The sequence below is a fragment of the Pleuronectes platessa genome, chromosome 4 (assembly GCF_947347685.1).
Source record: "Pleuronectes platessa chromosome 4, fPlePla1.1, whole genome shotgun sequence".
In the NCBI taxonomy this organism is placed as follows: domain Eukaryota; kingdom Metazoa; phylum Chordata; class Actinopteri; order Pleuronectiformes; family Pleuronectidae; genus Pleuronectes; species Pleuronectes platessa.
Genome location: NC_070629.1, coordinates 20,194,283 through 20,208,608, shown reverse-complemented (window position 1 = coordinate 20,208,608; position 14,326 = coordinate 20,194,283). Strand labels below are relative to the sequence as shown.

Sequence of the window (14,326 nt, the reverse complement as noted above, 5' to 3'; positions counted from 1 at the left end):
GAGAGAGAGAGATTTAGACCTAAGAGGAGATCAGCTAGAACAGATATGTGACAATTTCAATGAGTTCCGATGAACTCGTGCATTTCCCTGATCAGAAATCTCTGTGTTTCTGATAAATAATTTAATGACACATTTAAACTGATATTTGCTCAGTTTGTTCTCATTTTGCTCTTTAAACACAGCGACAGCCGAGGCCAGTTTGAGACAGAGCATCTGGTCCCTCCTGCGTGTGGGATGATTGAAATATGAAGACCCATCTTGTTGTTATTTGTCACTTGAACTCGTAAGAAAATATACTCACAGCCTCCTGACTAATATCCAACATTACCGAAATGCTTTTGCAGAGGTGCAACAGCCTGGAGGAATGTTAGAAAACACACAGAGCTGAGGGGAAAGCTGCTCTCGCTGGTCTGGAAGATGGAAACGCTTCTGCTTAATTTCATATTTCCTTTGACTGAAATATTTAATAAACCCAAAGTTCAAACAACGTTTGAAAAATATATTAAAATATCCTTGAAGATAAAATAGGATTGGAGTCATCCAGATCCAGGGTTGAAATAGTTATCACCTCCACCAGGGAGATTATGTGCTGGTTTGTGTGTTTGTGAACAAGATTAGACAAAAATGTAACTGAATTTAAAAGGACAATTGGCCCTGGTGGATATGGTGCTGAGTGTTACTGAGTGCTGTTGTATTTCAATTGTTTGATAAATGAAATAAAATAAAAGAAGTCATCTGTCAGCAATTTGGTTAAGTGTTACATTTACTCTTTAATTAACAAAGCAATTGCCGATTCCAGTCTCTAAAATAAACAAATTTGTCTCTGTTTTGAATAATTTTAACTTTCTATGTTGGACTGGACTGAAAAAACAAGCTATATGGAGTGTGTGAGATCTTCCTTCACTTTCTGCCTAATATTGTATTCTTCAGATGACACATCAATACATAAAAATAGCCATAAGTGACAGATCAATCGTGATGATAATAGAGCTTCACTACCTTTGTGTGTTGCCTGTGTGTGATAGTTACCCTCTGTCTCTCGGGGTCCACATATCGAATTCCAAAGTAGTCTTTCTCGAGCAGGTTGTAATGGTTACATACATGGTCCAACAGGAACTGGCCTTTGGTGTCTCTCTGGAAAGAAATCAAAAACATGGAGTACATCAATACAGGAAGTTATTTCAGGTCCTTTCAGTCAGGTACTTGCGTCTCATACCATCAGCATCATAGAGAACAAGTCCCTCTTGGGTTATAGTTCTTAGAATGGTAAGAAATATAGTACAACAGCAACTTTTAGGTCTTTATGTAATGATATACATCAGCGCTGGTCATATTCCTAGACTCAGCCTCCTCGTGCCAGCAAATACAGTGTGTGTGCAGTTCGTGAAGCCAGTGCAGACTCTGAGAGATCAATAATCACTTTGCCTTTATTGCCTGTTCCGCAGTCAATATCCACTCATCACCTCCAGATTCACACAAAGATCCTCGTTCACTTCGCACAAAATAACACGTTAGCATGTCTGCAGGCCATGATTAAGATGCGCACTTAATTTTAATGAAACAAACACCTGAATACATACACTGATGAATACAACTTGTCAGTATTCATCAGATTTTCATTTTGTTAGGGACCGGTCTATATGGATTTGGGAGCCACCGGTATAAGAGAAAAAATAAATTGCAATGATTCCTAAGATGTTATTATCAAACCGTTATGACAAAGAAATGTAACTGAATCTCAATCACTAAATTAATAATTAATACATTTAAGCAAAATAAAACAAAAACTAGCACAGCAGACTTTAAGAGGAAAATAAACAAAAATGGAGAAGTATTCTGAATGGTTTGTTCTGAAAAAAAAACGTATTTTTAATTGCGTATTTTGCAATTATAAACATAAACACCTATACCGATATATCTGTGAAAGGCTCATTATTGGCTAACCAATAAATTAGTTTGTGTGTGTGGGTGTGGGTTTGGATGGGGGGGGCTCTATAACCTGCAGATTGAGGTGGATTCTGGGCTCAGTTGAGCAGGACTGATTGATTCAATAGGAAATCGTCCGTTTGCCCTTGTTTTGATTTACTCCCCATAGGGGACATAAATAAATGTCATCTCAAACATGCATATACACACACACACACACACATACACACAAAAACTACACTAGACACCTATACTGATATTTCTATTGAATGTGAAGCATTTTACACACAGTTGCTTTTTTCCTCTAACACCTCACTCTCCCCTATAGAGTTGAAAATGGACAGAGAACGAGGTGGAGACACTCCCAGCATCTCCGTTGTCTTCTCTTCTGCCAAACATTAGCTGTGTCCGCTAATTGTGTGTGCAGACATTAGCAGCGGGTGTGCACCAGTGAGTGAGCACTCCTGCCTGGATAAGCAGCTTGCTCAACTAAGAGAATCTCAGTTGGACACAATGTTCATTTCTTTATTGATCTTCATGAAGGTTTAGTATTTACACCAAAAGAGGGGAAATTATCATCTCAAGTGAAACAGAGCTCTGGAGAAAGAGGAGGAACACCTTTTTTTCCCTCACATTCTGTCGCATCACATTGATTTCCCACCACGTCTTTTCATTCCACTGCCTTTCACACACTTTCACTGCTCCGTTCATTCACAAATTCATCACATCTGGCCAGTCATATCTCTGCCAGATATTCCTTGAAACAATTCGTCCCTGGATGCTGCTCATTCAATCATTCCTTCGCGTCCCATATGGCATTTATTTTGTCAAAAAAAAACATGCTTGCTTGAATTCAAAACCAAACACGCAAAAGAGAATTTGCTAAATCACACAGAACGGTAGCTGCAGGTTTGAAAGACATTTTCATGAGCAAGCATTTCTGCGTCTGTGGATACTGTTCTGTGGCCTGGCACAGTACAAGTGCTCCTTTACAAGTATACGGTTTTGCGCTTGCAAATTCTGAGACTTGATAAACACCACACACGCCTTTCAAAGCTGCCATTGTGCAGCTCACACTTTCACCATCTTCAGGATGTTTCGGGGGATTCAACTGAGACTTTCCATCTATCACCTGCTGTAGACACCACCAACAATCTGGACTTCCTGTCCTCTGTCTTCATGAGCTCAGGTTTAATGAAGATGCAACTGATACCACTCTCGATAAATGTTCTATATTTCTGATCTCCTGCAACTCTTAAAGCTAATCAGTTTATGTTGAATAGAACAGAAAATGAAATTTAACAAAAATGTGTTGCTTTGAGGCAGAGAAATCCTGCAATAATTATAGTATGTACCCTGAAGTATGAGTCACACAACCCCTTTATTTTAGGGCTCATTAAAAAGTCCGTAGTGACTGCAGTTCGATGTAGATTCTGACATCAGCATCGTTAAATGACCCTGTTTAGCTGATCAAATCTCACATCACATCTCATGTCCAGTCGTCTTATCTTATCTTACACAAACTTGAATTCTTGTGCAAACCCATTTAGCAAACGCTGCAATCTCTCATCCAGGCAACCTTTTAAAATAAATGTCTCGGTGAGTCACGCACCGCGTTTCTCGGTAAACAATCTGTCATATGCAGAAATTGCTGTAAACCTTAGGTGTCGATAGAGGAGCCAAACAAAAGCCAAGCTATTTTCTGTAAATGTCACAGCCACGTTTCAAAAACAGCACAGTGAGGAGAAACAGTGCTGAACGTAGCAGCTGCTTTATGTGAACCACCAACCAAAGCAGAGGGGACACAGTAACATACTTTCAAAACCGACAGACTATTGTAAAGTAAATTCAGGTCAATGCAAGAAGAATTAAAAATAAAACATGGGCCATGTACACAATACACAGGGGTTCACAGGCTGATCACACACTACACTGCCCACATTATCATATGAATATTTAAACAATCCTGGTTGTTCTTCCTCTTTGCCTGTCAGACACAAAAAGGACACCACTGTTACGGCAAGCTATAACCATAATGTTTTCAGCATTTGGGTGTAAAATAATGCGATTACTTTTGGTAATGTATTACAATTTGAAATGGTGATGCTGCCATGATTGTCAGCACGACAACAACCCATAAACGTGCCATGCTAGCTGTCCGTGTAACGCTAAATGGAAGTTCACCACAAATAAACTCAACACAATTCAACCGGACTAGACGATAGCCTGTAAACATGGACGACAAGACGACGCCCCCGAAAGTGAAGCCAAAGCAAGTTGATCACCACCTGGTAAAGCCTGCACCAAATGTGGGTAATAAATCCAACCTACTCCATGTTAGTGGGTGGGACGTGACCAAATACATTTTAGTTTTTTTCTTCATTTTAAGTTGTTCTTAACACACTGATGATTTTCCAGGTTTTCTTTTTTTCCTATTGGTTTTGATTGGTTAATTAATTCTATAAAAATGGGGTAAAACACCATGAAGACCTGTTCATCCGTGTGTATCAGACCTCGCTACTGCGCAGACTCTGGCTCCAAATGCAAAAGATGGCATCATTTGTATCTGTCATATTTTTGCTTAATTTCTGAATATTGGGAGGAAGTGGAGACACTTTTAAAATAGTGACTGAAGTGGAGACTGGGGGCAGCTTATATTCCAGTGCTGGATATCAATGTTGGTGCTGGGACAAAGATGTTCTCATGTTGGGCAGAGAGAACACTGAAAGTCTGTAGGTGACATACGTGGCTGTGTTGGACTTCAACTGTGAGCATATGGCTCTTGTGTGTGTGTGTGTGTGTGTGTGTTCAAGAGATGGTTGTAAAAATCTGTCTCTGTCTGTGGAAGCTGCACATCTCCATCAGCATTTGTGTGTGTTTGTCTACATGTCTTTAGGATTTTCCGCTGATCCATGACTACAGTGTTGAAAAACTGATGGATCTGAGGAGTAAACAAACCCAAACATGTACAGAGGGAGGAGAAAAGTAGAAGAGCACAGAATGAAGACAGTCGCGCTGCGAGTGGTTTTCTGGCCGGATCATCAAACAAAACCTTTCCTCTGTCTGGTTCTCAGGGCAGACGCTCGCCGGGAGGAGAGAGATGAGCTGATGCCAAGAGCGAAGAGAGAACAGACCAGACAGAGAGTGATCAAGAGCCAAACATGCCGAGTGGCTGAGAGAGGGAGAGTCGGCAGAGACTTATCTAAAAAAAGAGAGAGATTGAATGATAGACTGAGACCAGTGAGGAGGAGAGGAAGAGACAGATTGAGTGAAGAAGAGAGATGTAAAGAGTCTATGTCATGTCCAACAAGGGCTGAATACATATTTCATATATCCAAAGGCTAAGCATTAAAAATTAACCCTGTGATCCTGTCACTACATGATCTCACCTAATGACGGCAAAGTGCTCTCCTCTCTGCTCCGCTTCAACACACAGACACATGCACACACTTTAAATAGAGCCTCAGTGTGGAGCGTACTCAGTTTAACAGGAGCAAAGTGCACTTTGACGTATATGTGTGTGTGTGTGTGTGTTAGAGTAAGTCTATACATGCTTGGCCATTTATTCTCGATAAAGCAATCTCCTTAGAGCCGGCCAAGACCTGACGCAGACCAACCAAGGAAAAAAAGAAATAGAAAACCATGCTGAGCATGAAAAACACACTTACAGTTAATTATTTATCGAAGAAAAATGTCAACCTCAGTGAATTCAAGTAAAGTTTGCCCACATTTAACAGCTGCTGTGTTTGATTCTGCCCAAAACAACTAACTGAACCAACTCTGCAGACATTAGCGGTAAGCTAACTCACAGCACAGCAGCATAGCCCATGGAATGACCCAGTTCTGCCTCTAGAAATTACACATGTACATTTATACAAATAAAGTGAAACAGTGAAGACATAAGAGGGGAAACAATGCTGAATAGGACATAATGATTAAATATTGTTAATTAACTTATTAGGCAAATTGTTGTTGACATTGGAATAAACTGTACTGATCATTTAATCAGTAAAACGATCATTGACAATGTATTTATTTTTTCACCAAAATATCAGTTATTTCCGTAGAGTTTTCATTCATCGTAACTTCACACATCCGCTGCCTATCAAACGTCTATACACACTCCCACAAATTCCTATTGCAAATCGCATATTTCTTGCTTGTTTTGCAAGAAAAAATGCAGATGCATTATTGTGTATTTAAAATGAAAAAATTATGTTAAATAATTCGGGAAAACAAGGTCAGAAAAACAAAAAAACAATTTGATCCTCTCATAGTGCATAACAGTACAATTCACATTCATCCGTTCATGCACACATTCAAAGTAATATTGGGTTCAGTATCTCAACAAAGGAAACATTGGTGTCCTTTGGAGGTGCCAGGGATCAAACCACAAACCTCCTGTTCAGTGGACGACCCTCTCTACCTACTGACCCGTTATATACATTATGTTATTTTCAGCTAGAATTATTGATTATGAAATGAATTTACAGTTTTAGAAGCCAAATCATTTATCCACTGAAACTTGAAGGTAATACAGTTTTTAGAGTTGTGTCCTTAAGAAAACAACAACTCACAAACTACCTGATAACTAAATACTCATTGTTGTGCTTGTATGACTTGTTTTCACTCCTGACCCACAATCACTAACGTCTCATGACTTGACGCCCACTATGAGTCAAGCACTAGGACCCTGCGTGCCCTGGCCCACTTAAACACCGTTTGTTGTTTAATTAATATGCACGCCAGCTTAATTATGACTGGCTCCTATCGACTTTGATGTGATTCATTTCATGACACAGCACGTGTAATTGGCTGAAACATTGAGAGGAAAAGGAGTGTTAATTCCTTTGATCCCCCTGTGAAGAAGGCAACGCACATTCTGTTCGTGCAGGGATGGAGAGGAAACAGTGAAGTATGGAGTCATAGGAGGGCCAAAAATATCCACATATGTAAAAGATGAGGAAAATTTAATATTTTTTATAAGCAATTCAATTTACCTTTTAATTATTTCTGTATACAGTGATTGATATACTTTTTAAAAAATTAGCTAAATACCAGCACACTCCAACCAATGAGCTGCTAGCCTTCCAGCAAAAGTAACAGGAAGTAAACGTAACTTGTGTATGTGTAGAGTGAAAGTTGTAGCAGTTTCTAAAAAGAGGCTTAAAGGTAAAGGTAAGCAGCGTGGTGTTTTTTCTTCTCCATGCCATGAAAGATTATATGGCTAGAGTAGTTGGATTTAAGAGATTTATGATCAGCCGCTCTTTACCGGCACACAAACCAATTTAAAAGCCTGGAGGCGGCAGTTAAGACAAACGCAACATTCACAGCTTTTCTATGTCGCCACTGTTGCAGCTCTTTAGGGAAATGGAGATTTAAGATGCTTGTGGACTAACTTGCCAATTTATTTGCCAATTAGGAAGAGTGTGTTAGCAGACATAGTCGTCCTATTATCAACTGTGCCAATATTTCTAGAGCCAGTTTGTGTTTACCACCCAAAAGTTGAGCCCTCGAGCCAACAAACAAATTGATCCAGAGGCTTGACCAGGATGCGAGAGGGAAAAATCAATGTGCTGGACATTGATTGGCTGGCTGTGGGAAAAGCAATGCATAGGATCAAAGAGGAGGAGGAGATCCAAGTGAAAAAGCTCTTTTCTGTCTTTTTTCGTAAGAATTCATTCTTCTTCTTAAAACATATCAACCCTCTATCCAGTTTTAATTTAGGATTTTACCTTAAGGAGCTTTATGTTTAGTGTGATTTAACCAGATGTATATTCTGGCTTATTCCAGCTTTTTATTGACAATATTGTTTACATGAATACTCATACCCAAGAGTTATTCTATGGCAGAAAGTTCTTGCCAAATAGAAAAGAAAATACATTTCTAATTTTGTAAAAAATTCAAAAGTCTTTAGTCTGACATATTTGGTGTGTTTGGAAGCTCTGTTTTGCTGCACAGCAATGACAGACTCACCAGTGGGTCGTTGTTTTAAAAGGAATGCAGGGAAAGCTCAGATTAAATTTGTTAAAAACAGATTTTTAAAGTAAGCTAAAGACTGATGCAAATAATTCTCAGAGGGTAAAAGGTTGGACGAGAGAGGCACATTTTGTCAATGAACTGATTTATGAAGCATTTCTAATTTCAAGCGAGGAGAGAAAACTTTTCATTAAAGAAATGCTTGACCTCACCACCACCACCACCATCACCATCCCTCTATTTAATATCCTCCCATATTCACGCCATTTATCGGCACATGTTTGATTATTAAATCCATGCCGTCTCTGTATTATATATGAAGAAGAAGATTCAGCAGTGAAGAAACAAGGATGTCAAATATATCAGAATGAAACCCATCACAGCTCTAGTAAGTATTGATCTCATGAGCTGCATTAGAGTGTAGGTTCAACCTCTTTAACCACTTACCCAGAACAATAATGGACCTTCACCTGGAGACTTTGCACATAGAAGGATTTTCTGTATCCTCAGTTTACCATATCCAGAAAAAGAGAATAAGAAAACATTTTAAAGACATTTTAAAATCTTTGTGTTTTCAATTGTTCTCAAAAATCTAGAAAGGAAAAACGCAGATCTCAACAACTACTGGATGGATTGCCATGAAATTCTGTTTAGACATTACTGCTCCCCTGAGGATACATCTTAATAACTTTGGAGGACTCCTGTCTTCTTCTTTAGCACCAACATGAGGTTCATATTTTTGGTTTTTATTCAAATTTGATGGATGCCATTTAATTTGCCATGGAACTGGGCAAGGGCATTCACGTTCCCCTGAGGATGAACAGTAGCTTTGACGCTCCTCTGACTTTACTTCTGGTGCCCCCAGCTCAAATATTTAAAGTCTGCGGTACTTTGGTTTATATCTAAATACATGTTAAGCAAATGTTAGCATACCAGCATGCTAAGCTAAGATGATGAACACGGTAAATGTTAGATGAGCTGAATATCAGCACGTTAGCATTGTCATGGTCAATAGGCTAGCATGTCGATGTTAGCATTTAACATGCTTATAAAGCTAATACACTTTTATTCAAATAACATACTAATACATTTTATATTTTCAAACTGTTTTGTTGTTCTTGTACCTGTTAGTTATAGCTAATATATGCTATGCTAACAGGTGAAAAATACTTCTTTCCTTGTTTTCGCTTACATGGGATTAAATTCAAACATGTCATTCTGGATTTAAGAAACACTGGTCTACTGTGACATAGTGTTTTACCTGATTGTTTTATAAATACTCACTTCTTATCTTATCATTTGAATTATTAAGTGGATAATCCCTCCAATCCCTGTGAGCGACATTATAACTGTGACTGTGACCTTGTCCCAGTGTGGAAGGGGACACGTCAATTACCGTATCATCACCTTTTCTGCTACACACGCTCACATGCACACGCTCACATGCGCACAATGCACTAATCATCACACGTGCTATCAAATATTTCCTATGCATCTATATGCACAGCTCATGTTCACGGCCGGGCACACAGCCGAATAAGCCCAGAGGTGGAGCCGTAAATCATCAATATATGAAGCAGAACCACTTCCTATTATAGTGGATCGTCATCCACCTCACTCTGTGTAGAGCTGGTCACTAACTCACAGGATGATAGGAGAGAAAAAGGAGATGAGGGTGGCATGACGCTGCGGCTGCAATGCTGACGTTATGCGTCTGTGCTTGTGGAGGCTGCATTAAAGCAGCTGTCTTATCTGTGCAGCGCAGGATGTTATAAAAATAAAATATGTGTGAGTCAGTGTGTGTGAATCGAGGCGAGTGTGTGTCTGTGTTTGTTTGTGTATTTGCATGTTTCTGGCCAAAATCAGTGTTTCTCTGTCTGCATGGGTTTGCTTCTCTCTATTTCACTAACAGTATAATGCCATAAGCAGTGGTAATGCAGCACGACTCATAATGATGTATTCTGACAAACATCAGCTTCACATGGCATCACTAATCTACACCCTTCTCTTGATCTATCTTCAAAATGCATATATATATATAAATAAATATAAGAAGATCAACACAGATGTCATTAAACTGGCTTTTTAACTACACCAAACATGTCTGGTTCCAATAGTTTTTCAAAAATCAGATACGTTTGCTCACCGCAAACATATTCACACATATGTAAATTTGACCTCCGCCAAGGCCCAAAAGCCTCAACATATAAACACACAAGATCTGGATTTTTATTTGGATCTGCACCAACTACACACATTCATAAATAGCAGTCCTCTGAACATGCCTGATTCATTTGGGACTTTTTTGGGTTGTGCACCACCCCTCCACAAAATTTCATGGAAATTGGTTCAGTAGTTTTTGCGTAATCCTAAAAAAATAACAAACAGGCGCTGTTGAAAACATCGACTCTCTGGCAGAGGTAACCTCAAGATTAACAAACATTGTCATACTTGGGCTTTAAAATATCTTGGACGTGTGTTTGCAGTAGTTATCATCCAACCTGGTGGCCATGAGGGAGAAGTGTGTCCTTTGAATGGACAATCTGATGCCGAAGTGTCCTTGAGCAAGATAATGAATATCGAGCAGGCCGACATTTGACCTCTGATCCGTCTGAGAATTTCCCCAACTTATTCTCTCTTATCTGCTGTTAACACTTATCTCCCACCTGGTTGGCTCTTTCCTCTTCTCTCTACCTTGTCTTCACCTTTAAAAAAAATATTTGTCTCATTTCAAACGTTTCATGTTCAAATCTGCATGATGAGTTTTCTTCTCCTCGGCCGCTCTGCTTCATTTACCCTCCTCTTCCTCCCCCTCCCCGCTGCCACCACCCTCACAGCTCGTGCATTGCGACCCACCAAGTCATTTATTCCATCTTATCAACCATCTCTCTTTCTTTCTCCCCCTCCTTCACCCTTTTCTTCCAGATGTTTCCGTCTCCTCCTCCTCTCTATCCTGCCACCTCAATGCCTCGGCCGTCTCACAGTTGCGAGCAAAAATCAAAAAAGGGATTATTTCTTTAGTCATCTTCGGAGGATCATCAAAGAGGCACCAAGTGGCATAAGAATAGAAAACTGATACTATTTATAACTTGCTACAAAGATTGCCAACCACACAAAGCAATTGCAGTGCACACATGCACACAACTAATACAGCCACAAAGTGAAAGAGCAGCTTCACCTCTGCTGCACAGTCACACCTCTCCTTGACCGAGTGTAAAGGCTGCAGTGACAAACAACAACCGGCATCCATATGCATCTTTAAAAAGTCTGTATTGGTGATGTATTGATCCTGCACAAGAATAGAAACAGTGCAGTCAGCAGGATTCACTTCAAGCTTTCAAAAGTTCAGGTTTTTGCAAGTTATTATGATGCCTAGCAGGACTTCCATGTGTGGTTATTTAATGTCCGTAATTGTAGAACTTTGGCTCAGCGGCCACTTATATATCTTTTAATGCAAGCTAGCCACGGCTTCCCCTCCGTCCAAACACACACGTAAACCTGTGTACACACATATACACACTCATTTAGCAGCGCATCGCTGACAGCTGACTGATGTCGGCCTCATGAAGAAAAGTGATCCCCCTTAATTATACATGATGTGTCACAGAGAAGGAGGAGGATGAGAGAGAGAGAGAGAGAGGGAGAGAGAGAGAGAGAGAGAGAGAGAGAGAGAGAGAGAGAGAGAGAGAGAGAGAGAGAGAGAGAGAGAGAGAGAATATATAGATGAGAAGATTCAAAAATAGAAAGTGAGAAAAGGTGTTCAGGGGAGTAAATATGAAGCTGAAAGTGTTAGCAGAGAATAAGTGGGGGTGAAGGAAAGAGCAGTAGAGCAGGGAATAGGGACGATAAACGCTCTGAGGAGAGGAGAGAGGGAGAGAGGAAGAGGACGAAAGGGAGGAGAAGGAGAAGGAGAGTAAGGGAGGAAGGGGCTGAAGGCAGAGGGTGTCACGGTGTATTGATCTTGACACGTATGTCCTCCAGCAGGTCTGACTTAACATTACCAATGAACATGAGAGCAGCAGACTGGATACACTCAGCCCCTGGCTCTGGACACACATATCTACAAACACAAACACACACACACACACACACATACACGCACACACCAGTAGTCTCATATTCTGCTGTGAAATTATTCTTAGAACTAAACGTAAAAGTGATTACACTCTACTTGAGGCAGCCTGTCTCTTTCTAGAACCAAAAATAATCTTCTCAAAAACAACATTATCCATTTTAATTTGGAGAGAAAACACACCCAGCTCTCTCTCATACACACACATGTACATTCGCACAAACTCACTTGCTCCCAACTCCTCTCTATTCACATGAAACACTGTGAAATTGGGTAATTAAGCAAATTCTGGAAAAGGGATGTGCTGTGTTTACAGTCATTTTTATCTCTCTTGCAATGTTAGTTTAAAGTAAAGACGTTTTGTAAATATTCTTTTTGAGCAAAAGCGTGATAATGTTGTTTTCTATAGCTGATATCTCTGGTCAGCATATGACTGATTAATGAGCTGTATGGAAGGAAACAGCTTCAGATAGCGGTTATGTCAGGATAAAACAAAATAATTGATAGATTAAGCATTATGCAGTGGAGTGTTTTAATTTAGTTTTTTTTTTATGATTGCAAATTTTCACCATGTCAAAACGTGACCACAAAAACTTTCTCTCATGAAACAAACTCCCAGAAAGGAATTGTTTTGAACTGCACTCCAAAGCAACTTAATTTATATTCAATGTTATTCTTAACGTCCTATTATTATCCTTAAGTCAATTGTGTCTTATGAAAAGATACAACCTTATTGTTTAAAGGAGCAGAACAATTCAACTTTCCTTGTTATTTTTGCAATTGCCTTAACATGAGTTATTATAGAATGACCATTCCCATCATTCCTTTCACAGTTCTCGAATCAAATTGATTTCTTTAGTGCTGTGGAAATATCCACAATTATCGTGATTCTAAAAGATGTTTTAAAGTCTTTATTCATTCAGGATAATCCATGCGGCACCAAACATCGTGCCCCAGAGGAACCTGGCTAATGCACCCATGTTTTATGCAAAGTCGAGAAGTGACAGCTTAGGGTAAGGTTAAAGGAAATAAGGGCACTCGCAGACCCACTTAAAGCAAAATGTTCAGTTGTTACTCCTTGGCTCCCAAATGCAAGTCAAGAATGATGATCGTTTATGATGGCGTTCAGTCTTTGGCACCATCCTGACCTATTTATTCTGAACAGAGTCACAGAACAGACACAACAGGAGACAGACACAGAGCGACACTGAAGAAAGAAAAACTGAGCCGATAAAGTGAGAGGTGGAACTTCTCTGTACAGTGGGGAGAGGAGGAGTGGTGTTGTCGAGCTGCACAAGTGTAGCATGAGGAGCAGAGGATGTCATGAAATATGTAGGAGGGAGCAACTCAGCACCGGAACACAAAGCCATTAAAGAAAGCCCCTGGAAAATGCAGTCAGCTAGAAATATAACTGTCCATTTCCTTATCGCACTCAGATACACGGTCACACAACTAAAAGCCCACACACCTTCATAAACACAAGCTTGCAATAGTGTGTCTCACTTAAATGTCCTCGGACGTGTACACAGGGGTTGAACACACTTTTGTGCTCTCGGGGAGGCGAGCACGCCGGTCAGCACTGAAACACAGAGAAACTAGCCACCCCTCCTCTCTCTTCCCCCCTTTACTTTCCTCGCTGTGCACTTAATGTTGTTTGGTAAATCATTGATTGGGCACATGTAGGAGATCGGCGTGACACTTAGTCCGACATGCACGAGTGTGACAGGGTCAGACAACACGGCCGAGGCGGCTGACAACATGTTTTGAAGGCGGCTCAGAGCTGGGTTCACTCAGCGCTGCTTCGTACCTGTGTTCAACTCGCTGGTTTGTTGACAAGCTGGTGCTTTGGAGGATTTGGTGCATTGCTGGAGATGTAAAGGAATAAAATAATGACAGGTCATACTGCATAGAACAGTGAATTTGTATGCACCGTCCTTAATTAAACATGTGAGTGTGAGTTATGGGAACAGTCTTTGGCAGATTTACAGGATTTTACTTTTACATCTCTGGCAGCAGCTGCACCTTCGGGCTGGAGGAGCCCAGGAGCCAGACATGATGCACACTGCAGGCCCACAGGATCTCATTTGTTTGTGCAAAGTAAAGAAACTCATGTTTCCCTTTGTTCCTTTGTTGAGGCAGCCAAAAACGGTTTCAATATCACATCTCAAATAAGTCAATAAAGCCGGGAATCCTTTGAAATGGATTTGTTTCACGTCCGTTTTCATTACCTGTCTGGCTGGATTTAGGCTTTAGGGTGGGGGCTAAAGTTAACCCCAGCAGCAAAGATCCAACACCTCACGTCTACAGTTAATTTTGCCTGGATAATTATCAGACAACCACAGAGCTGCA

At 40.2% G+C, this 14,326-nt stretch overlaps 1 protein-coding gene across 1 annotated transcript in view; it reads right to left on the bottom strand.

Annotated features, from left to right (window-relative positions):
* frmd3 (FERM domain containing 3) overlaps positions 1-14,326 on the bottom strand; it is a 48,343-nt gene that overhangs the window by 32,290 nt on the left and 1,727 nt on the right. Inside the window, exon 2 of the mRNA XM_053421465.1 lies at positions 1,030-1,134. Coding sequence (XP_053277440.1) covers positions 1,030-1,134 — 105 coding nt within the window. The remainder of the gene's footprint in view (positions 1-1,029; positions 1,135-14,326) is intronic.